We start from the raw sequence: 26,232 nt of genomic DNA, 5'->3' as shown, positions 1-26,232 counted from the left end.
CTTTATGACACAACAAGATGGTCTACTTGCCCCTCTCTCTTTTTTCTTGGATATCTTTTTTTTTTTTATTGTAGATGTATGTATAAATAAATATATATATATATATATATATATATATTTCACTGTTTTAACCATTTTTAAGTGTACAGTTTTTGCTTGTTTTTTGAATGTGATCTTCCCTGGTTCTGTCCTTAATCTCCTCTCTTATTACTTTGTTATCTTGTATCATCTTGTCTATAAGTAAGAGAATCTACTCCCAGGTCTTTGTCATTAACTGTATGCTAATGACTTCCCAGTGTCTGTGGGTATCTAGCAATATATAACCAGTCTATTAGATTTTCCAGCTGTCTCTCTTGTTCCTCAGGTATCTCGTTTATGTTGTCTCCATTTCAAGAAATTAAAGGAACCTATCTCCTATATTTTTAAATTTAGGTTGGATACCTCAGGACATCAACTTCTAACTTCCAACATGCAGTTTGTCACTAAGTCCTATCCATCCTTTCCTATCCATTCCTACTGCCTTACAATAGTTCTGGCCTGCATCATCTCTCCATGTGGTTTGTACAGTAGGTTCTTGGCTCTAGTTTATTTTCTTTTTAGCTTTCCTTTTGTCAGAGTAGTCTTCTTCCTTTCTTTCTCCTTTCTTCCTTTCTTCCTAGCAAGTAAGGGAATTTACTACTAGAAGTCCAAGAAGCAGTCCTCGCTTTCAGGCAAGTCTTTATCTGAAACTTAAGAGAATGATTTTGCATCTCTCTGCTCCCTAACTTTGGTGTACTTTCTTCTATGTTAATTTCATTTTCAGTCAGGCTTTCTCCATTTGATTGCAATGATGGGTACAGTTTCAGGCTTACATTATTTTCAAAGTAAATGATCTCAAGGAAAATAATGTAATCCCTCAAATTTCTAAGGTATAGATTTGACCATTTGTATATTTTTCTTAATGCTAATCACTGCTTCTTTACTCTCCCCTCCACAGTAATGTGCAAATCCTTGGCAAATAATAATTCATGGTTTGGCTCTCACATAGCTATCTTCATTGTGCCACTGCTTTCAGACTTAAATTTTATACTCCATCATTACCACATTGCATGTTTTGTTCCCTCTGCCTGCAGTATCATTTCATACGGTTTGCTTGCCAAACTCCTTTTCATCCTTTAGATTGCAAAACCTAGTTCAGATATTATCCTCTCAGGAAATACTTCTTCGATAGCTTTTATTGTTATCTACTCCAGAAAAATACTCTTCTCTTCTACTCTTGTACCTCATATGTGCCTTTTTTAACTCTCACACTGAAATGTAATTCATGTATTTATAAGTATTTCTTATCCATTTGATTAAGACTCTTTGGCCCCTTTTTGAGCAAGGCAAGGTATAAATTTATAAAAAAACAAAAATTAGATTTGAATATACATTTAGTTGTGGTAGATTAACTAATTCATGTGAGTCCTCCTGTTGAGAACAACTAGGAAAGTTGGTTTTAAGAAAAAAAAATCTTTGTGAAGGCACAGTAGAGCTAACAATATTGTAAAGAATTGTGTGGTCAAAATCTGGAAGAAGGAAATCTAGAGAAGACTGGCATCAGTGTCTGCATATCCTTAGAGGCATCTGTCAGTTCCAGAAAAAGCAACTGAGAGGCAGAAAAGAGACTGAAAAAAAAATTCGTGGGGCTAGGGTGACAAAAATTGGAATTCAAAAACTGGAGGGAGGGGGGCCTCTAATAAACCTTCCAGGCTTTGGGAACTCTAAAGGGGTACATTTTAGAAATTAGGGTGAACTGGAAAAGATCTGCTTTCAGTGGTCAGCTTCTATTGAGTCAACATTCTGATGCCTCTAGCCACTTAACTGAAGCAAACAAATCCTTTCTGGAGGAAAATAGCATCCTAGGCCTCAAAAAAATTTTTTTAAAGATTTTATTTATTTATTTGACAGAGAGAGACAAAGCGAGAGAAGGAACACAAGCGGGAGAGGGAGAAACAGGCCTCCCGCTGAGCAGGGAGCCCGATGCGGGGCTTGATCCCAGGACACTGGGATCATGACCGGAGCCGAAGGCAGACGCTCAATGACTGAGCCACCCAGGCGCCCCAGGCCTCAAATTTTTAATAATAATCTCTGTCTCTCAGAACATAATCAGGCATATAAGAAGACAAGATGATGTGATAGGAAAAAAAAAAAAAGAAAGAAATAGACCCATAGAGATTTTTTTTTTTTTATGATTTTATTTATTTATTTGTCAGAGAGAGAGCATAAGCAGGGGGAGCGGCAGGCAGAGGGAAAAGCAGGCCTGCCACTGAGCAGGGAGCCTGATGCGGGACTCAATCCCAGGACCCCAGGATCATGACCTGAACCAAAGGCAGACCTTAACCGACTGAGCCACCCAGGCATCCCAACCCATAGAGATTCAGGTAACAGAGTTATCAAACAGATTTTAAGTTAGCTATTGTTAATATGACTTAAAAAAAGAAAAAAAAAGGCAAAGGTGGAGAATTTTATCAGAGAACTAGAATCTTTAAAAAAGATCCAAATGGACATTCCAGAAATGAAAAGTGTAATAACTGAGCACAGTGAGTTGCCTTAACAGTAGATAAGTACAGCTGAATGTAGAATTACTCAACTATAAGATGGGACAAAAGATTCCAAAGTGAAACATGGAGCAAAAAAGGTGGATAATGGCAAGATTTCATTTTTTTTGATGGTTGCAATGATGTGGATGGAACCTAGAGGGTATTATGCTAAGCAAAATAAGTCAATCAGAGAAAGACAAGTATCATATCATCTCACTGATATGAGGAATTTGAGAAACAAGACAGAGGATCATAGGGGAAGGGAGGGAAAAATGAAACAAGATGAAACCAGAGAGGGAGACAAACCGTAAGAGACTCTTAATCTCAGGAAACAAACCAGGGTTGCTGGAGTGGAGGGGGCTGGGAGGGATGGGGTGGCTGGGTGATGGACACTGGGGAGGGTATGTACTAGGGTGAGTGCTGTGAATTGTGTAAGACTGTGCCCCTGAAACAAATAATACATTATATGTTAATAAATTTTTTTTAAAAAGGTGGATAATACAGAAAATAGTATAAGACATAGGAGATATAGTCAGAAGGTCTAACATATACTTGGATTCTCAGAAGAGAGATGAGTGAGAGAATAAGGTAGAAGTAATATTTGAAGAGATTATGGGTGGCATTTTACCAAAACTGATGAGGGGTGACTTAAGAAGTCCTAAGAACTCCAGAGAGTATAAATAAAACCACATCAAGGCCATCATTGTAAAACTGCTGAAAACAAATAATAAAAGCCAGAGAAAAAGGACAGATTACTTTAAAAGCTACAGTTTTTTAAATCTTTTAAAAAGATTTTATTTATTTATTTTAGAGACAGCACAAGCCGGGAAAGGGCAGAGGGAGAGGGAGATAATCTCAAGCAGATTCTGCACTAGGGCTTAATCCCACAACCCTGAGATCAGGACCTGAGCTGAAACCAGAGTCAGACGTTTAACCGACTGAGCCACCCAGGCACCCCAGAGCTACACTTTTTTGTTGTTTTTTTTTTTAAATAAGCCTTTCAGCTAACTTCTCAGCAGAAATAATGGAATCCAGGAGACAATGGGATGATATAATCACAGTACTGAAAGGGAACTAGTGTTCAGGAATAAAGATAAATAAATCATTGAATTGTATACTTAAAATAGGCAAATTTTATGGTAAATGAGTCATATCTCAATGAATTTGTTTAAAAACGAAGGTAAAATAATTTTAGCCATGTGAAAATTGAATAAGTTTATTTTCAGCAGATCTGCTTTAAAGAAAATATTAAAGGGAGTTTTTTAGGCATAGGAGATACAGCCTTAAAAGATTTTGAAAATGATTTGAAAATGATTCCAGAAGGAAACTTGAAGAAATAGAAAAGAATGAAGAGCATTGTAAAGGGTAAATGCATTTGTAGATTTGAATAAATATTGATAATAAACACAACAAAGCTGGTGTAAGTCTATTGATAAAGTGGATTTTTTAAGGCAAAAAGAATTATTCAAGATAAAAAGGGACACTTTTTAAGTATAAAAGGTTTAGTTGCCACAGAAAATATACTTCTAAGTGTGTATGCATCTAATAACATGGCATCAAATTACATAAGACAAAAATTGACAGGTAACATTTATAATCGTAGTGGGAGATTTTGAAACACCTTTCTTATCAAGAAAGGTACAAGATTTAGCAAGAAGATAAAATCAGTAAGGCTGTAGAAAATGCAAACAGTACAGTTAAGAAACTGCTTAATTGATGTAATGAAATACTGCATCAACATCTGCAGAATACACATTTTTTTTGCACTTTGACCCTTATCTCCTACCATATGCAAAGATTCATTTCTACATATATTGTTATTCTAAATGTGAAAGGCAAAATAATGAAATTTCTAAAAGATGAGATACTATCTATATGATATTTGAGTAGGGAAAGGTGTGTGTGTGTGTTGCTTTTTGCTTTTATTCCCCAAAAGTTTGCTCCCCAAACTTTTAACAATAGAATATGTTAATTTCATAATCAGATGAAAAATTATAAAGGGAAGGTATATAGCATCTATAGAAAGGGGAAAGTTTTCCTTTAAAAAAATTTTTTTTTTTTTAAGATTTTATTTATTTGAGACAGAATGAGAGAGACAGTACATGAGAGGGGGGAGGGTCAGAGGGAGAAGCAGGCTCCCTGCCGAGCAGGGAGCCCAATGTGGGACTCGATCCAGGGACTCCAGGATCATGACCTGAGCCGAAGGCAGTCGTTTAACCAACTGAGCCACCCAGGCGCCCCCTTTTAAAAATTTTTATTTATTTTGAAATTTTTATTTAAATTCTAGTTAGTTAACATGCAGTGCAATATTGGTTTCAGGAGAATTCAGTGATTCATCACTTACATACAATACCCAGTGCTCATCACAAGTGCCTCCTTAATACCCATCACCCATCCAGCCCATCCCCCAATCACCTCCTCCATCAACCCTCAGTTTGTTCACTATCATTAGGAGTCTCTGGTGGTTTGTTTCCCTCTCTCTTCTTTTTTTTTCTCCTTTTTCCCCCTTCCCCTATGTTCATCTGTTTTGTTTCTTAAATTCCACATATGAGTGAAATCCTATGATATTTGTCTTTCTCTGACTGACTTATTTTGTTTAGCATTCTACACTCTAGCTCCATCCATGTTGTTGCAAATATCAAGATTCCATTCTTTTTATGGCTGAGTAGTATATCGTATATATATTTACCATCTTTTCTTTATCCATTCATCACTTGAACATTTGGGCTTTTTCCATAGTCTGGCTATTGTTGATAATGCTGCTATAAACATTGGGTTGCATGTACCCCTTCGAATCTGTATTTTTATATCCTTTGGGTAAATACCTAGTGCAATTGCTGGATCATAGGGTAGTTCTAGGTTTTACTTTTTGAGGAAACTTCATACTGTTTTCCAAAGTGGTTGTACCAGTTTGCATTCCCGGCAACAGTGCAAAGATTTCTTAAACAGGAAATTACACAATGAAGGAAATGACTTATAAAATGCATTACATTAAAAAGAACTTTTTTCACCAAAAGACACCATAAGAGAGTGAAAGGCAAGTTCCTTCTTCCACAGAGTGGAAGAAGACATTTACATTTTATAAAGAGCTCTCATAAATCAATAAGAGAAAGAAATCTATAGAAAAATGAGTAATGGAATTGGGGGCACCTGGGTGGCTCAGTCAGTAAAGTGTCTGCCTTCGGCTCAGGTCATGGTTCCAGGGTTCTGGGATGGACCCATGCCTTGGGCTCCCTGCTCATTGGGAAGCCTGCTTCTTCCTCTCCCCGTCCCCCCGCCCCCCCGCTTGTCCTCTCTTGCTATCTTCCTCTCTCTTAAATAAATAAAATCTTTAAAAAAATGAGTAATAGAATTGAATAGTCACCTCACAAAAGAGGCTATCCAAATAAAATATATTAAATGTTTTTAGCCGTATTAGTAATCAGAAAGATGAAAATTAAACCATAATGTGATTACACATAGATCTACCAGAATGGCTGTATTAAAGTTTTGATTTTATTTTGAGATATAGAGTTCCAGGATGTTGGAAGTATAGTACAGAGAAGTCCAGTGTACCCTTCACATAGTTACCTCCAGATTTTATATCTTACATAATTGAAGCACAGTATTAAAACCAGAATATTGACATTTCTTACCACAAATGTATGTGTATAGTTTTTTTTTTTAAATATTATTTATTTGAGAGAGAGAGACAGAGATAGAACACGAGCAGGGAGGAGAGGGAGAAGCAGGTTCCCCGCCAAGCAGAGAGCCTGCTACTGGGCTCGATTCCAGGACCCTGGGATCATGACCTGAGCTGAAGGCAGATGCTTAACCGACTGAGCCATCCAGGCGCGCCGTGTGTGTATAGTTTAATGTCATTTTATCACGTGTAGATTCATGTAACTACCATCACAGTCAAGACACTATTCATGTGCCTCCCCTTCACTGTTCCTAACCCCTGGTAACCACTAATCTGTTCTCCATCTCTATAATTTTGTCATTCTGGTAATGTTCTATAAATAGAATGCATAGAGCATGTGATCTTTTGAGATTGATATATTTTTTAAAGATTTTATTTATTTGACGAGAGAGAGAGTGAGAGAGCACAAGCAGGGGGAGCAGCAGAGGGAGAGGGAGAAGCAGGCTTCCTGCTGAGCAGGGAGCCTGACACAGGACTCCATCCCAGGATGACCTGAGCTGAAGCAGACGCTGAAATGATTGAGCCACCCAGGCGCCCCAAGATTGGTATTTTTTAATCATAATGCCCTTGAGGTCCATCCAAGTTGTTGTGTATATTCATAGTTTGGTCCTTTTTAGAATGACTACGTATTTTTTAAACTGACAATACCAAGTGTTGGTGAGAATGTAGAACAGTATGTACTGCTAGTGGGAACGTAAATAGGTACAACCACTGTGAAAAAGTATTTGGCATTTTCTACTAAAGTTGAAGCATACCACCCTATTCAACAATTCCAGTTCTAGTAAACATTCAATAAAATGTGTTCTTTGGGGTGCCTGGGTACCTCAGTCACTTGAGCATCCTGACTCTTGGTTTTAGCTTGGGTCATGATCTCTGGGTCGTGAGATCAAGAGCCACATCAGGCAATGGAGTGTGCTTGAGTTTCTCTCTCCCTCCCCGCCCCCTGACTCTCTCTAAAATAAATACATAAAATCTTTAAAAATGTATATCTTTGTCAGCAAGAGAAGTGTTTTGTAAAAATATATTTATCACATTATTTGTAATTGTAATCTGAAAAGGAATTGAATGCTTATCAAGAGTGTAATGGAGTTTTTAAAATTATGGTGTGACCATACAGTAGAATGCCATAGAGCAGGGATGAGGAAATCTTTTGTGTGAAGAGCTACATAGTAAATATTTTAGTCTTTATGGGTCATACATTATGCCAACTACTCTGCGGTTGCAGCAATGAAGCAAACATGCTGTTAAGCAAATGGGTATGGTGGTGGTCCACTGAAACTATTTACAAAGACCTGTTTGGCCTTTGGGGGCTGTAGTTTGCCGACCTCTGCTGTAGTGTTACAAACTATAAAGGAGTCTCATGAAGATAATTGTGCATACAATAAACCATACATTATGATTACATTTTTATAAAGTTCAAAACCGGGCAAAATAAACCTGTAGTATTGAAGTCGGCTAATTGATTGTCTTTAGGGAGAGGAAGAGGGTAGTGACAAGAAGGGGCATGAAGTTACTTCTAGGGTGCTGGTAATATCTTTACTTGAATGGTGGTTACACAGGTTCGTTCCCATCAGGTTAGAACTATATTATTTATCTCTGGCATATGATAATCATAACAGTAATTTTTTTTTTTTTTAGTAGGAATTGCTAATAATATAAGGGACCGTGAGGAGTAATGACTGAATTAGCTTGAAGAGCTTATTGAAGACTTTTGGGAATGCAGTATTGGTATAGGTACAAAAGCTGAAGTAATCATTTTTTTTTTTAAGATTTTATTTATTTGACAGAGAGAGAGCGCTAGCAGGGGGAGCGGCAGGCAGAGGGAAAAGCAGACTTCCCGCTGAGCAGACAGCCCGATGCGGTGCTCGATCCCAACATCCCAGGATCATGACCTGAGCTGAAGGCAGACCCCTAACCAACTGAATCACCCAGGCACCCCTGAAGTAATCATTTAATGTATTTTCATGAAAACATGATAGATCCTAGTTTAAAAGACTAGCAGGATCTAATGAATGGTGTGAGCTGACAATTATTCATGTTTGAAGGCAGAAGGGAAAGATTATTTGGTTAGCTGTTAAGAGCAAGGTACTATGACTGTTTTGTAATGATGATATTTAGTTTGGTCCATCTCACAGTTTTGTTATGTTTTTTACCTGCTAAAACCCTCTTTGGATGTTGTTCTGTAATGGGTCATGGACCCATTAGCACTGAGTGATGTAGGTGTGATATAGGGTTTATTGGAGGAAACTTAACAAAAAGCAGTAGAGTGCAGGGAGTCTCTCAAACTCTTTTTTTATTTCACAGCTTAGACCAGGCATGAATGGTCGTCATGCACCATGGCCAAATGACCTTACACTAGAGACTGGCCTCCACTCTGTAATCCTCTCTATATATGTAGGTTGGGGCAGAGAACATCTAAGTGACTATGTAACAGTTGTTAGAAAGGGGAAGCTTCAGCAGTCCATGAGGCAGGGATGCCTGTTCTTCCTTCGAGCTCAAAAAACTCAAACCTACTAAGCCTTCTTGCTGTTAACCTTATAAATGGGGTTTGGAAATGAGCCTCCAGGGCCATCTAGATTTATCATCACATGTTTCCCATTACTAGAAAATGAAGTGAAAACTTCTTGGCCTGGTATAAAGGTCTTCTAAGAGCTTTCTCCCATTTCCGTATCAGGGCTTTTTGCCATTGATTCTACACAGATTTTCTCATTAACTTTATTATTTTCTAATAAATGGTTGCTTATTCCAAGCTTCTCATCTTTGCTTGCATTACCTGATTTGGAATGCTTTTCTCTTTCTCTAAATTTCTCATTCTTGTCCCATCTCTTCTGTGATGCCTCCCTGATGATCTCAATTCTTATACCAAATACTACATACAATTTTTCATATGCTGCCTAATACTATTAATTTTTATGTGTACCTTTCTTTTTTTCCATCTAACTTGTAAATTCCTTAAGAGTAGGGAACATACATTATTAGATTACTTTGTAACCTCTATAATACCCTAGTGGACTTGTGTGTAAATGCTCAACAAGTAAGGAATGATTAGAATGTATGCTCTTATAATGTATTTTAATTATATAAGATTTTGGGGTTCTCTGTGCCTCTTTTAGATTCTGAACATTAATTGTTAATAAGTATAACGCTAGATTATTAGGAAATTTTTTATTCTGTTGTAGTTAAACTCATTTTTTGAGATTGGTAACAATTATTGTTTGCTGGTCACTCTACTAGCCAGTTTAGTAATTAGATTCCTCCATTCTACTTCAGCAAGAAGTTGAGAACTTTAAGAAGCTAAATCTCATTAGTAAAGAGCAGTTTGAAAACCTAACACCTGAACTTCCTTTTGAGCCAAACCAAGAAGTTCCTGTAACACCTTCACAGTCCAGGCAAGGTATGTAAATCTGCTTTTCTGTGTAATACTTTCTGAATAGTACAGTTCTAAATTGTTTTAAAAGTTTTCTTCTTTTCTATCTGTGGAAAACATTTAGGTATCTGGTAAAAGGCTAGAATTTTAAAACTCAACTTTTATTTGTCCTTTGGTGAACTTCAAAACATTTTAGAGACTTGAAAGTACAGACTGTAAATTTGGTAAGTCAGCCTTATAGTATAATCCCACCTTACTCTTGGTGACTAGGCAGGTAATTACAAAGGTGATCTAGGAGTCATCTGTTGTAACACCAGATCATGCTCAAACCCAGATGCTTACTGAAAAGCAAGTAGAATTGGTTGGTTCTTTATGTGTCTCATTTGATTTTGAGATTGCTGGGAATGTTTCTCTTTTTGAAATGAAGAAAATTTTTCGCTGACTTGCTGATTCCTTAAAATATACCATTAACATCATTCTTTTGTCCTAAGGCTTTAGCTATTGTGAACATATAAATATATTTGGGAGATACATAAATTGAATCAGACATTTTCAGTCAAGTGTAAGGGATTTTGTTATAGTTTTTATGAAGGCAGGTTAAAGAAAAACTTTTAATTTGGAAAGCTTCAAGCATATGCCAAAATAAAACAAATTGTGTAATGTAATGAAACCCCCATGTACCCATTTGCTACTTAATTTCATAGCCAATTTTATTTCATCTCAGCTCCACTTATGGTCTTTACTCCCACTGGATAATTTTGAAGCAGACTTCTAATTATTATTAATATTTTTTCATTCTTACGTATTTTTGTATGTGTCTTTAAAAAGAACTCTCTTTTTTTTTTTTTTAAGATTTTTTATTTATTTTTTGACAGAGAGAGACACAGCGAGAGAGGGAACACAAGCAGGGGGAGTGGGAGAGGGAGAAGCAGGCTTCCCGCGGAACAGGGAGCCTGATGCAGGGCTTGATCCCAGGACCCTGGGATCATGACCTGAGCCGAAGGCAGATGCTTAACAACTGAGCCACCCAGCGCCCCTAAAAAGAACTCTTTTTTTTTTTTTTTAAGATTTTATTTATTTATTTGAGAGAGAGAATGAGATAGAGAGAGCATGAGAGGGAGGAGGGGCAGAGGGAGAAGCAGACTCCCTGCTGAGCAGGGAGCCCGATGCGGGACTCGATCCCGGGACTCCAGGATCATGACCTGAGCCGAAGGCAGTCGCTTAACCAACTGAGCCACCCAGGCGCCCTAAAAAGAACTCTTTTAAACACATAAATAACATATGCCATTATCACAACTAAAATTAATACTAATTCCTTAATATCAAATATCTAATTAGTGCTCACATTTCTTCAGTTATCATTTAAAAAAAATTGGGATCCATGTAAGTTTGAACATTTCAAGGTTGATTTGTCTCGTTTAATCTTTAGGTTCAAAGTAATTCTTTTCCTTGCAATTTATTGTTGAAGGAACTAGATTGTTGTTCTGTAGAATGTCTCACATTTTGGATTTTGCTGATTGCATCTCCATGGTTTCATTCAACCTGTTCTCTGGTCCTGAATTTTCTGTAACTGTTATTTTGATACAGAGGCTTGATTAGATTGAGGCTTAAATTTTTGCGAGAATATGTCATAGGTAATTATTGAATATTTTTACCAGGAGGCACATAATGCTCAATTGTCTCTCTCGGTGTGGCCTTAATAGCCATTGATAATAATTGCTTGGAGCTTTTATGTCACAAGGGGCTGCAAAATGGTGATTATTCTGTTTTTATCATTGCTTCTTAAATTTAGTAGGATAGAATACTTCATAAAGAAAAATCCCCCTAATTGATTATTTGTTTATCCTGAGATAGAGTTCTTACGGAAAGAGAATAAGTACTCAATTTTTTCTCTTTGTTTGCTAGTTTTCAAAGTAATGAGCTGGTTCCCTAACATCTTTCATTGATCACCAATGAGGTTTAGTTTTTTTGTTCATTTTAAATTATCATTATGGTTTCATAAATGCATTAGATGTGTTTTACTCTGTTGTAGTTAATTTTTTTAAAGATTTTATTTGAGAGAGAGGGAGAGAGCATGAGGGGAGGCCAGTGGGGAGGAACAGAGGGAGAGAGAGAAGCAGACTCCCCACTGAGCAGGGAGCCAACATGGGGCTTGATCCCAGGACTCTGAGATCATGACCTGAGCTGAAGGCAGACGCTTAACCGATTGAGCCACCCATGTGCCCCTATTGTAGTTATTCTTACTGATATACTTTTGCTGCTCGTCAGTTTATTGGCTTTTAGCTCCAAGTCTACCTTTCATTGCTTTCTTCTGTGATAATGGAGTTAGATTGCTAACTGTTTTGTTTGCCAACGGGAATGATGATAAGTTTTGTCAGTACTTGAATTGCTGCTAGTTGGTATTGTTTCTAGGCTTTTTTGATTATAAACTCATGTTGATATTTTCTGTTCAACTTTACGATTAAAGGTTTTAATTTTAATTTGTTTGATTTTGTATGTGTACTGCTTTTTACTTACATGAAAAAAAATCTTTTGTTCCTAACCACAGTAGCAGGATTATTTACTTGTTTATCCTCTGATAATAGTTTTAGGATTTAGTATTAATAATACTAAATAATACTATTACTATGAATACTGAAAGGTAACTTCTTTTAAATTTCTTTAAACTTTTATTTTTTTATTTTTTAAAAAAATTTTTACTCAGCCACTATAAACTTTTACTTTTTTTTTTAAAGATTTTATTTATTTATTTGACAGAGAGAGAGACAACAAGAGCAGGAACACAAGCAGGGGGAGTGGGAGAGCGAGAAGCAGGCTTCCTGCCGAGCAGGGAGCCTGATGTGGGACTCGATCCCAGGACCCTGGGATCATGACCTGAGCCGAAGGCAGACACTTAACAACTGAGCCACCCAGGCGCCCTATAAACTTTTACTTTTTAAAAATATTTTATTTATTTATTTGAGAGAGAGAGTGAGCAAGAGAACACAAGGTTGGGGGAGGGGCAGAGAGAGAAGAAGAAGCAGGCTCCCTTCTGAGTAGGACGTTGGGATCATGACCTGAGCCAGAGACAGACACCTAACTGACTGAGCCACCCAGGTGCACCTAAGTCTTTTCATTCACCTGGGTAAATACATAGGAGTGGGATTGCTGGGTCTTATGGTAAGTGTATGTTTAAAAAACTGCCTGTTTTCCAAAGTTGCTGTGTCATTTTTCATTCCCACCAGCAAAGCATGATGGTTCCAGTTGCTCCATACCTCACCAGCACTTGGTACTGTTAGTTTAAAAAAAAATTGCCATTCTAATAGATACGTAGTAGTATCTCATTGTGACTAAAAGTGTTGAGTATCTTTTTGCGTGCTAATTTGACATCAGTATATCTGGTGAAGTATCTGCTCAAATCTTTTGATATATATTTTTTATTGAGTTTTCTTTTTTTTTAATTTTTATTTTTTTAAGATTTTATTTATTTATTTGACAGAGACACAGTGAGAGAGGGAACACAAGCAGGGAGAGTGGGAGAGGGAGAAGCAGGCTTCCCGTGGAGCAGGGAGCCGGATGTGGGGCTCGATTCCAGGACCCTGGGACCAGGACCTGAGCCGAAGGCAGATGCTTAATGACTGAGCCACCCAGGCGCCCTTGATTACTGTTTGCATGATATATAGTATATTTTTTCCCCATTCTTTTACTTTAACCTACCTATTTAGTTTGTTATAGATAGCATATAGTTGGGTCATCTTTATAAAAAAAACTCTTTTATTTGAGTATAGTTGACACACAGGTTACATTGGTTTCAGGTGTACAACATAGTGATTCAGTATCTCTGCATCATGCCATGCTTACCACTTGTGTAGCTACCATCTGTCACCATACAGTGCTGTTACAATATCATTGACCATATTCCCTATGGTGTACCTTTTATTCCCGTGACTTACTCTATAACTGGAAGCCTGTATCTCCTGCTTCCCTTCCCTCATTTTTTTCTTCACCCATTTTTCCCATCCTCCCAGCCCCCACCCCTCTGGCAATAGTCAGTTTGTTTTCTGTGTTTATAGGTCTGATTCTTCTTTTTGTTTGTTTGTTTATTCATTTGTTTTTTACATTCCACATATAAGTGAAATAATATGGTATTTGTCTTTCTCTATCTGACTTATTTCACTTAGCATAATATCCTCTAGTTCTTTCTACATTGTCACAAATGGCAAGATCTCATCCGTTTTTATGGCCAAGTAATACTCCATTGTGTGTGGTATATATACCACATCTTCTCCTTCCATTCATCTATGTGTGGACACTTAGTTTGCTTCCATATCTTAGCTGTTGTATATAATGCTGCAGTAAAACAAGGAGGGTGTGCATATATCTTTTCAAGTTAGGTTATATCCCTACACATAATGAATTCTTTTTCTCTAGCTACTCTCAAGAATTTTTATTTGTCTTAAATTTTCAGCACGTAAGGGTTGATGTGTCGGGGCATGGGTTTATTTGGGTTTGTCCTTTATGAGGTTCTCTCAGTTTCTCAAATCTGTAATTTATGCCTTTAGCCAAACTTGAGAAGTTTTTTGCTATTATTTTTTCAAAAATTTTTAGCTCTGCACTTTTTCATCTCTTCTAGACTTTTGTTGTTGTCTTACAGATTCCCGAGACTTGATTAATTTTTTCCAATTGTTTTTTCCTCTGTTCAGATTGGATAAATGCTGTTGATTCTGGCTACTTTTTAAAAAATTTAAATTCAGTTAATTAGCATATAATGCATTATTTGTTTCCGGGATACAGGTCTGTGATTCATCAGCTTGTATAATACCCAGTGCTCATTATAACACATACCCTCCCCGAATGTCCAGCACCCAATTATCCCATCCCTCCACCCGTCTCCCCTCCAGCAACCCTCAGTTTGTTTCCTGTGATTTAGAGTCACTTATGGTTTTTCTCCCTCTCTGGTTTTGTCATGTTTCATTTTTCCTCTCTTCCCCTATGATTCTCTGCCTCGTTTCTTAAATTCCACATATGAGTGAGATCATATGATACTTGTCTTTCTCTGATTGACTTACTTCACTTAGCATAATACCTTCTAGTTCCATCCACGTCACTGCAAATGGCAAGATTTCATTTTTTATGGCTGCATAATATTCCTCTGTGTGTGTGTGTGTGTGTGTGTGTGTGTGTGTGTGTGTATACACACCACATCTTTATCCATTCATGGGTCGTTGAACATCTGGGCTCTTCCCATAGTTTGGCTATTGTGGACATTGCTGCTATAAACATTGGGGTGCAGGTGCCCCTTCAGATCACTACGTTTGTATCTTTCAGGTAAATACCCAGTCGTGCAATTGCTTGGTTAGAGGGTAGTTCTATTTTCAACTTTTTGAGGAACCTCTATACTGTTTTCCAGAGTGACTGCACCAGCTTGCATTCCCATTCTGGCTACTTTTAATATTTTCTCTCTATCCCTTGTTGTGAGCAATTTAATTATGATTGTCTTGGTATGATTTTCTTCATGTTTCCGGGCGCCTTTGGCTTAGGTCATGATCCCGGGGTCCTGGGATCGAGCCCTGCGTCAGGCTCCCTGCTCCACGGGAAGCCTGCTTCTCCCTCTCCCACTCCCCCTGCTTATGTTCCCTCTCTCGCTATGTCTCTCTCTGTCAAATAAATAAATAAAATCTTAAAAAAAAAATTCATGTTCTTATACTTGAGGCTTTTGAGTTTTTGGATCTTTTAATAAAATTTGGAAAAATTTCAGCCATTATTTTAAATTAACATTTTATACTTTATTGTATTATTATTATTATCTTAATATTTTATTCATTTATTTGAGAGAGAGCTTGATGAGAGAGCACACACGGAGAAGCAGTCTCCCCACTGAGCAGGGAGCCCTGTGAGGGGTTCGATCTCAGGACCCTGGGATCATGACCCGAGCTGAAGGCAGACACTTAACCAACTGAGCCACCTAGGAACCCCAACATTTTACATTTTAAAAACTTATTTTTTCTGTACTTCTTTCTGTTTCCTTTTCAATTACAAGACCTCAATTACATGTATATTAGGCTACTTGAAGTTGTTCTATATCTCACTAATGCTCTTTTTTTTCCCCCCGGTTTCTTTTCTCTCTGTTTTGTTTGGATTATTTCTACTGCTATATCTTCATCAGTCTTTTCTTCTGCAATGTCTAATATATTTTTATACCCATTCAGTGCATTTTTAATCTCAGCTTTTATGTTTTTCTTCTCTAGAAGTTTAGTTATTATTATCTTTATCTCTTTTTGATATGTTTATACTTTCCTCTACCTTATTGAATACATGGAATATAGTTGTAATGACTTCTTTTGTAAGCAAAGTATAAATCCAGTATTTGGATTTATATCTAACTGCTCTCATACAGTGGACAGTACATGATGAGTCAAAACTGGCCTACCATGGTCTAATCTGGCCACACCTTTATTTACATGTAGTCTGTGGCTGTGTTACAATGGCAGGGTTGAATAGTTTCAATAGGGACTTTATAACTTGAAAAGCCAAAAATATATACTGTCTTGCATTTATAGAAAACATTTGCTTGGGGCGCCTGGGTGGCTCAGTCATTAAGCGTCTGCCTTTGGCTCAGGTCATGATCCCAGAATCCTGGGATCCAGCCCCGCCATCGGGCTCCCTGCTTGGTGGGAAGCCTGCTTCTCCCTCTCCCACCCTCCCTGCTTGTGTTCCTGCTCTTGCTATCTCTCTCTCTCTGTGTCAAATAAATATGTAAAATCTTTAAAAAGAAAGAAAGAAAGAAAGAAAAAACATTTGCTTAGTCCTGCTTCAAAGGCATTTTATTTTTAAAAGAAACTAAATTTGCTAGTCCTCATGTAGCATGTTTTATTATCAGTCTTCATTGAACGCCAACAGCATAATATTAAGTTTTGGTTTTATAAAGGCATTCCTATCTATAAAGACAATGAAGACTAGGGACAAGGTTCATGTGGTTCAGGTATGCAGCTGTTCCAAGATTTGATTTGGCAGTCATAAAATTTGGGAAATCTTAAGTAGAAGAATAGTTAGCATACCCCTTAGTCCCTTGGTTCTTTTTTTTTTTTTTTTAAGATTTTATTTATTTATTTGACAGAGAGAGAGACAGGGAGAGAGGGGACACAAGCAGGGGGAGTGGGAGAGGGAGAAGCAGGCTTCCCGCAGAGCAGGGAGCCCGATGCGGGGCTCGATCCCAGGACCCTGGGATCATGACCTGAGCTGAAGGCAGACACTTAACGACTGAGCCACCCAGGTACCCCAGTCCATTGGTTTTTAAACTTTAGCAAGTATCACATTCACCTGGAAGGCTTGTTAAAACAAATTATAGGACTCCATACCCAGAGTTTTTGGTTTAGTAAATGGAAGTGGGACCTGAGCATATATACTTCTAACAAGTTCCCATGTCATGCTGATGATGCTGGTTGGAACTACACTTGAAAATCAGTACTTTAGCCTAGTTCTCTGAAATATCAGTCTTCTCTGATAAACCTGTAGCAGAAACTGTATGATATACAGTGACAATTGAGGTTCCCTGAAGAGTAGATGGCTTGGTCTTCTGTCTTGTTTTTTTATAGCTTTTTTTGAGGTATGGTTTACATACCATAAAACTAACCCATTTGTGTATTGTTTCATGAGTTTCAGTGACTTTGTATAGTTATACAGGAGCACCAGAATTCAGTTTTAGAACAATTTATCATGCTAGAGAGTTCCCTCATGATCATTTACAGTCACTCTCAACACTCAACCGCAGTCTCTGAGGTTACCAGTGATCTGCTTTTTGTCTGTATATTTTTGCACTTCCTAGAAATTTCATATAAATGGAACCATATGATGCGTTTTCATTTGTCTGGCTTTTTTCAACTAAAATATTTGAGATAAATCCATGTCGTTGCTTATATCGGTGCTTTGCTTCTTTTTATTGCTAAGTAGTATTCTATAGTATGGACTACTACATTTTGTTTATCCATTTGACGGTTGATATTTTTATTTTTTCCAGTTATTGTTATTATGAAAAATGCTATTTTGAACATTCTTGTACAAGAGATGCCCCATCATTTTGATTAAGAAGGTATAACATCCAAATGATATTCATATAGCATCCTAGGCTTATAGTTGATTAAAAAACAACTTTAATATATTCTTGTTCCCTAATTACTTATATTTCTAGTAAGAAAATTTTTATATCTACTATAAATATTTTATGTACTTGCAGTTATCTTGGTTTTTTTGATAATTTTCTCTCAAAATATTGTAAATTGGTATAGATGTGCTGTAAAAATTTTGTAAAATGTTTCCTTTGAGATAACACTCTATAGGTCCTAGTCTTCACAAAATTGACATATCTGCTCTTATTGGTGGGTAAAATTTACACGTAAATAAATCTGGAATAAAATAAATAATAAAACTGAAATTTAATTTTTAATATGGAAATGTTCAGATAAAATCAAAAGTAGAGAGGACTGTTTAATGAACCCTATGTAATTATCTTACCTAATTTCAACAGTTGTTAATAGTTTGACATTCTATTTTCATCTGTACCTTGTTCCCCATAGGTTTCTGGTATTTCATGTTGAATCTCATTTCACTCAAATAAATATCATTTCTTCTGCAAGTACTTCATTGTATATCACAATGTGCAGTTTATGTTTGGTTTTCCCTGATGTTTGGTATATATCTTTTTCAAGTTGGTTGTGTGAATCAGGAACAAAGAAACATGCATTCCATTTGATCATTAGGACAGTTAAGTTACTCTTAATCTGTAAGCATTCATCTTCTCTTATTTTTCCATCCCAATGACTCGTTGAAGAAACTGGTTAATTTGTCATAAGATTTATGATCCAGATTTACCTGTTTGTATCTTCCTTTCAATCAGTATGTCCCTTTGTCTCCTCTATTCCCTATGAACTAGTATTTAGATGTAGAAGATTTAGTATATTCAGGATTTTTATTTCTCTGGTGGCAAGACTGTTTCTTAGAAGGAGCTGTTTACTTCCAATTATATCATACAGTGTCTTTTAGGCTCTCTTTTTTTTTCTTTAAAGATTTTATTTATTTGACAGAGAGAGAGACAGCGAGAGAGGGAACACAAGCAGGGGGAGTGGGAGAGGGAGAAGCAGGCTTCCCGCGGAGCAGGGAGCCCGATGTGGGGCTCTATCCCAGGACCCTGGGACCATGACCTGAGCCGAAGGCAGACGCTTAACGACTGAGCCACCCAGGCGCCCTCTTTTAGGCTCTCTTTTGCTGCTGCTATGATTGATCATTGGATTTAAATGTTATTGGCCTGATCCATTCATCATAAAATTTCCCTTCAACTTTTTTTTCCTAAAGACCTTTTTTTTAGAACAGTTCTAGGGTCACAGAAAAATTAAGCGTAAGATACAGAGATTTCCCATTTTCTCCCTGCCCTGAGCTTACATGATCATCACCCATCTGGTGAAGGATGCTGCTTCCTCATAGCAATAACCCACATCAGAGTGGTACATTTGTTACAATTGATGAACCTACACCAACACATCATTATTACCCAAAGTCCATAGTTTACATTAGGGTTCACTCTTGGTGTTGTACGTTCTTTGGGTTTTGACAAATGTATAATGACATGTATCCATGACTATAGTATCATACAAAGTAAAAATCCTGTGTGTTTCACCTATTCACATTTCCCCCACCATATCTCCAACCCTTGGCAACCATTGATCTTTCTACTGTTTCATAGCTTTCCTTTCCCAGAATATTGAATAGTTGGAATCCTACAGTGTGTAGCCTTTTCACATTGGTTTCTCTCACTTAGTGATATGCATTTGAAGTTCATTCATGTCTTTTCATGGTTTGATAGCTCGTATGTTTTTAACACTGCATAATATTCCATTGTCTGGATATACCATAATTTGTCCATTCACCCACTGAAGGACATCTTCATTGGTCCCAAGTTTTGGCAGTTATGAATAAAGCTACCTAAACATCCATGTGCAAGTTTTTGTGTGGACATAAGTTTTTAGCTCCTTTGAATACGTACCAAAGAGGCTGATTCCTAGATCATATGGTAAGAGTATATTTAGTTTTATACAAAACTGCCAAACTGTCTTCCAAAGTGACTGTATCATTTTGCATTCCCACCACTAATGAATAAGAGATCTTGTTGCTCCATATCCTCGCCAGCATTTGGTGTTGCCAGTGTTCTGGATTTTGGCCATGCTCACAGGTATGTAGTGGTATTTGACTTTCATTTATATTTCCCTGATAACATGTGATGTGGAAAATCTTTGCCTGTGATTATTTGCCATATATATCACTTCTTCAGTGTATCTGTTGAGATTTTTTAGTTGGTTTGTTTGTTTTCTTATTGTTGAATTTTAAGAGTTCTATATATATTTTGGATAATAGTCCTTTATCAGATGTGTCTTTTGCAAGTATTTTCAGTCTGTGACTTATCTTATTTTCTTGACAGTGTCATTTGTGTATCAGATTTTTTTTTTTTTTTCATTTTAGTGAAGTCCAGTTTATCAGTTATTCCTTTCAGGGATCGTGTCTTTGATGTTGAATCTCCCTTCAACATTTTACTAAATGGTTTTAAGAGTCATTGATGAATATATTCCCTAGATTCTCTATTTCATTAGAGTTGCAAAACAGTCTTCTTTTTTTTTTAGTCATCTTCTAATTCTATCATTCCTTCTGTGTTTCTTAATTAGAATTCTATAAGGAAGGATTTTTTTTTTAAAGATTTTATTTATTTATTTGGCAGAGAGAGGCACAGCAAGAAAGGGAACACAAGCAGGGGGAGTGGGAGAGGGAGAAGCAGGCTTCCTGCCGAGCAGGGAGTCCGACGTGGGGCTCGATCCCAGGACCCCAAGATCATGACCTGAGCCGAAGGCAGACGCTTAATGACTGAGCCACCCAGGCGCCCCAAGAAGGATATTCTTTTATCTACTCTTTTGTTACCCTGAAATTCAATTTTTCCAGGAAAGGAAGGATAAATGCTTGTTTCTTTCTATTCAGTTTATCAGTTTTTAGAACAATGAGTTTTGTGCCCTAGCAACCTACAAATGTGATTAAGTTTTAAGGTACCATTATGAATTCATAGAACTTATTTATTTGACATGTTTAATCAATTTCAGTCATTATTTTTAGTGGTCAGAGTACTTCATTTTTGACTGGTGGGGTCCACTGAAGTTTGCTGCTGTATCCTCATGACCTATTCTAGTTTTTTTTTTCTTTTTTCTTTTTTAACTTCATTGCTTTCTGACTCAAGATTTCCCAGGTTCATATTATACTTTGTGCTCCAGACTTCATTTCTTTTAGAGGACCAGATCAGTGGGAAATGGAATTTGGAAACTATAATCTGGATGTTAGGAAGCTTACTGTTATTGTTCCCAGATCTTTAAATATTTCTTTTACAGAGGTGCTGAATTTAACATATTTTTCAGTGTATGATCATAGTTTTATCCTTGTGATTGCATAACTTTTTGGTCCAAGGAAAATCTGTATTAACAGAATTCAGTCATCAGTCATTTGGTGTGTGTATGTTTTTTTATTAACGCTGTTTTAGGCAGTGGTATACAAATAGAAGATTGTGGCCCTTGCTTTCAGGGAACCACTGGGACTTGTTCTTAGCATCTAATGGGGTAATATATAAGAAAATAAATTTTAATTTAATAAATGAAACAGTAAATGGAGAAAATGCAAAGGTGGCACAGAAAAGAATTGATTAATTTTACTGGCAGAAGATGTTCAAGGAATGCTTCAAATTCCCAGGGAAAGTAAAATCTATGCTGGGTATTAAAGGAAGGATATGAGTTCAGTTGGGTGTAAAAAGATAAGGGAAAGGGACTTTCAGAGAGAGGAAAAAGCACATGAAAAGATATCAAGCAAGAGAACAGGATCAAGTAGGTTACTATCTGGGGCATCAAAACTCAAGTGGTGAAAGACAATAGATGAGTCAAAATCAGTAAAGTCTTAGTATGCCATGATAAAGAGACTAGACTTCTTCCGGAGGCAAAAGGAAAACACTGACGGATTTTAAGTAGATGCATGAAATCACCTAATTTGCTCCTCAGAAAACCTTCTGATAACAGATTGGGAAGGGAAAGGGGAAGTTAGGGAAATTACGTAGTAGAATAGGTAAGTTCACTTTTTTAAAAAAATTTTTTATTGTTATGTTAATCACCATACATTACATCATTAGTTTTTGATGCAGTGTTCCATGATTTATTGTTTGCATATAACACCCAGTGCTCCATGCAGAACGTGCCCTCTTTAATACCCATCACCAGGCTAACCCATCCCCCCACCCCCTCCCCTCTAGAACCCTCAGTTTGTTTTTCAGAGTCCATAGTCTCTCATGGTTCGTCTCCCCCTCTGATTTCCCCGCCTTCATTCTTTCCCTCCTGCTATCTTCTTCTTCTTTTTTTTTTTCTTAACATATATTGCATTATTTGTTTCAGAGGTACAGATCTGTGGTAAGTTCACTTTTGAGTTTACAACCTTGTGTTTAGAATAGTGCTTGGCATATAGTAGGCACTCAATAATATTTATTGAATGATGAACAAAAAGTTATTATATGAATCAAAAGAAATTGATAAGTCTGAAGAAAAACCATAGAAACAGAACCTACATTCTGCTTGCTTACTTATTAGTATCTTATTACCAAGATATTTTCACAAACTAATTAATTAATAAGCAAAACAACCCAATAGAAATATAGTCAGGATATGAATGGTAAGCTCATGATAGGGGAAATCTGAATGATGACTATACATATGAAAATAAGCTCAACTTCACTAGTAACCAAGGAAATACAAATACCATTTAAATCCCATGAGGTAGAAAAAAATTTCAACGTCTAAACAAAACCCAGTCTTAACCAGGGTATCAAATTGCTGAGACTTTTTCATGCTACTGGTGGGAGTATAAGTTGGTGAAACCATTCATTATAGAAATCACCTTGGCAATCAGTAATCAGTAAGTCAGAAGATACATGTGTCATTTTAGTCACATTTAGTCAACATTTCCATTTCAGATATCAACCCTAGAGACATGCTCATACCTGTACAGAGAGACCTGTTTAACAATGTTCACTGCAGCTTCTTTGCTTCTATCAAAAATTTAGAAATAACATAAATGTGTATCTTCAGGAGAATGGATAAATTTTAATATATTTGTATAACAGCATAATCTTCTGCAGTAAAAATGAATAAATCAAAGCTATGAGTAGAATTTGAATAATCAAGTCTCAAAATATGCTTGTAAAAGCTTGCAAAATGATACATGTAGTATGATGTCACTCATGTAAAGTTAATTATGCAAAATAATGTTATTATAAATATAAAAATACATAGATATTACATAGATATTACATAGATAAAAATACCAAATTTGAAAGCCTGGTTGTCTCTGAGGAGGAAAAGTGAAATGGGGTTGGGGAAGGTTATATAGTGGGCTTCAGCCTATTTTTCTTTTAAAAAAAGTCAGAAACAGATATAACAAAATTAAAATTTAGTAAAGTAGGTGATGTACAGGCAAGTGTTTATTTTTTATTCTTACATATTAAATGTTTCTAATGAAAAAATCTTTTGAGAGTAGAAAATTTCAGAATTACCTTTGTTCTCAAGTAAAATACTTTCTTAGCATCTAAATACATTTAGCTAGTTTTTTTGTTTTGCAGATTTGAGTGATGAATTAGCCCAGAAGCTGTTTGATGTTTCAGAAATATCTTCAGCAACAATGGCCCATTCATTGCCCACAGCAGTTCCAGAATCTCCTAGAATTTATCCTGCAAGGACACCTAAAACACCTCGAACACCCAGGTTACAAGATCCAAACAAAACACCAAGATTTTATCCTGTTGTTAAAGAACCAAAAGCTATTGATGTAAAGGTACACAAAACAAGCAGGAATATAAAGCGTGCATTTTATATCCTTTAACATTACAAAAAGAGACTTTTTAGTTTCTATCATTTTTTTTAAATATATATTTTAGATTGTAAGAATTCGCTTAAAAATGGTATTTTACCATAGTGATGTTTTCTCAGGTTAAGGAATAACTTCTTTACAGTTTGTAGTGTAATTAATGTCGATCAGAAGGTATAACGAAGAATCACACTAAGTTGTATTTCCTTTAATCCTTGTGTTGAAACCTAGCAAAGGACCTTCTTTGTTAAGTTTTGTAACTTGTGAGATACTGAGTTTTGTGACTTCATGTGATTTCATAATGTGTCATCCACAGTATGAAAATGTTTGAGCTAGTTTACAGTCAGAGGGTTTTAATTTACTTGTGAAGTTCACACTACTGAAGTAATTGCAATGTTTGACTTCTTTTTCTTTAGAGTCCAAGAAAGAGAAAAACAAGACATAGTACAAATCCCCCTCTAGAGTGTCATGTTGGTTGGGTAATGGATTCCAGAGATCACGGGCCAAGAACATCTGTCAGGTACTATATTTGTCAAACATGGCTTGGTTTTTGATTTTAAGTTGAAAACAGTTACTAATTAGGCATTTGGAATATTTAAAAATTTATATGTTAGTAAAGTATGGAACAATGAAAATAGTTTTTGGAAAGAAGCCAAAGGAAAAGAAATAAGTGGGACAATTTTCCAATAAGTACATTAAGGAATACTTGAGTAGGACAATCTTTTTTCCACTTAAACTAGTTTCCACAAATGTGTACTCTTAGATAAAAACTATGTAAGTTTATGAAAGATTCCAGATTCTCAGTGGCATTAATTCTTAGTGAATTAATGTGCTAAACAATCCACTCAAACTATATAAAGAATATGGAAATAAAACACATTGTTATTTTGAAATTTTTCCTTTTGGGGAAAATAACTTAGATTAGCTGACTGTTAGTAGTAAGTGGTTTTTCTTTTAGCGTTAATTTTTTTAAAAAAGACTATTATTTACCTCAAAAGAGATGATAGAGCAAACATTTGATAATGCCAATTGTGCAATATAATATGGTATGTTTTGGGGCGCCTGGGTGGCTCAGTCGTTAAGCGTCTGTCTTCGGCTCAGGTCATGGTCCCAGGGTCCTGGGATAGAGCCCCACATCGGGCTCCCTGCTCCGCGGGAGGCCTGCTTCTCCCTCTCCCACTCCCCCTGCTTGTGTTCCCTCTCTCGCTGTGTCTCTCTCTGTCAAATAAATAAATAAATAAATCTTAAAAAAATATATATGGTATGTTTTGTCCCGTACAATGGATGCAGAGGTGATTTGCTGCTAATTGCTTTGTGTTCCTTGTAAACACATTTTGTGTTTGTGTAGATATTTTCAGAATAATTATCTGACCAACTTTCTAAATGAAAACTTAGCTTTAGGAAAAAGTGTTCTTTGATTGGTTACTAGAGGGAAGGATTAGATAGTTTCAGTCAAAGAAAAGCTAGTGAGTTTATCATGATCTGAAAATCTCCTCCTCTGTCTTTCCAGTGATGTTTATTTGGTACTTTTACGTTTTGTTCTCATTGATACAGTGTCCTTAAAAGATAAAATGTGTATATGTTTTTTGCACGCCTATTGTATACTTATGGTTATTGTGTTCTAAGTGATTTTGAGAGTTTATTTTCCAGGATTTTTTTTTTAAAGATTTTTATTTATTAGAGAGAGAGAAAGAACGAACAAGGGGACAGACAGAGGGAGAAGCAGGCTTCCTACTGAGCAGAGAGCCTGACAACGCAGGGCTCGATCCCAGGCTTGGGATCATGACCTGAGCTGAAGACAGACACTTAACCGACTGAGCCACCCAGGCACCCCTCCAGGATATTTTTTTTTTATCAGAGCAGTATATTTAGAGATCAACAAATAATGGTGAAGGATGTTTAGTCAATAACATTTAGTTTAGTTAGAATATTTAATGGAACGTTTAGTTAGGAATATGTTCCTTACAATTCATTTTTTATTATGTTATATCTTTTGTTATTAATAATTCATCTATATAGTGATTTATTCATTCCCAGGCACCACTCCACCTTCTCCCACAAGTAAAATGTATCAGGAAAGCAGGGGCTTAACATTGTGTTGGGCGCATTCCTAGGCACTGAGTAAGCAGCAGGGAACAAGATAATTACAGTCCCTGCCTTTCTGGAGCTTAATTCAGGGGTGACAGACAAGTATTTATAATAATGACTAAATTTTTTTAATTGATCTATTTTTTTAGAGTAGTTTTAGGTTCACAGGAAATATTGAGTGGAAGGTACTGAGAGTTCCCTTATACTCCCTGCATTCCTTGCCTTCCACACCACAGCCTCACCCACTACCAGTGTTCATATGTTTAGATCATCTACATTAATATACTTATGGATATCATTGGATTTAAATCTACCATTTTATATTCTACTTTTCTCATCTTTGTTTTTTTTCCTTCAATCTTTTGGATCAGTTGAGTTTTTATAATAATTCTATTTTATCTCTACCATTGGCTTCTCAGTTATATATCTTATTTTTTATTGGTCTTCTACTGTTCATAATACACATTTCAACTTAGTCTACTTTCAAATAATATTATACCACTACATGTATAGCATAAGAATATTGATATCGTAAAGTTCCATTTCCTCCCATCTTCTGTGCTATGCTTTGTTATTACTTTTCTTTAGATAGTTATCTTTTAAAGACATGAGAAATTTTTATTTTATTT

At 36.3% G+C, this 26,232-nt stretch overlaps 1 protein-coding gene across 1 annotated transcript in view; it reads left to right on the top strand.

Moving 5' to 3' along the window:
* LARP1B (La ribonucleoprotein 1B) overlaps window positions 1–26,232 on the top strand; it is a 129,602-nt gene that overhangs the window by 83,443 nt on the left and 19,927 nt on the right. Inside the window, exons 12-15 of the mRNA XM_044912619.1 lie at window positions 9,514–9,637; window positions 21,331–21,366; window positions 23,271–23,482; window positions 23,932–24,035. Of these exons, the coding sequence (XP_044768554.1) occupies window positions 9,514–9,637; window positions 21,331–21,366; window positions 23,271–23,482; window positions 23,932–24,035 (476 nt within the window). The remainder of the gene's footprint in view (window positions 1–9,513; window positions 9,638–21,330; window positions 21,367–23,270; window positions 23,483–23,931; window positions 24,036–26,232) is intronic.

This window comes from Neomonachus schauinslandi, chromosome 2 (genome assembly GCF_002201575.2).
Source record: "Neomonachus schauinslandi chromosome 2, ASM220157v2, whole genome shotgun sequence".
Taxonomy (NCBI): Eukaryota; Metazoa; Chordata; class Mammalia; order Carnivora; family Phocidae; genus Neomonachus; species Neomonachus schauinslandi.
Note: the sequence above shows the minus strand (reverse complement) of the source record. Positions and strands in the feature narration are given on the sequence as shown.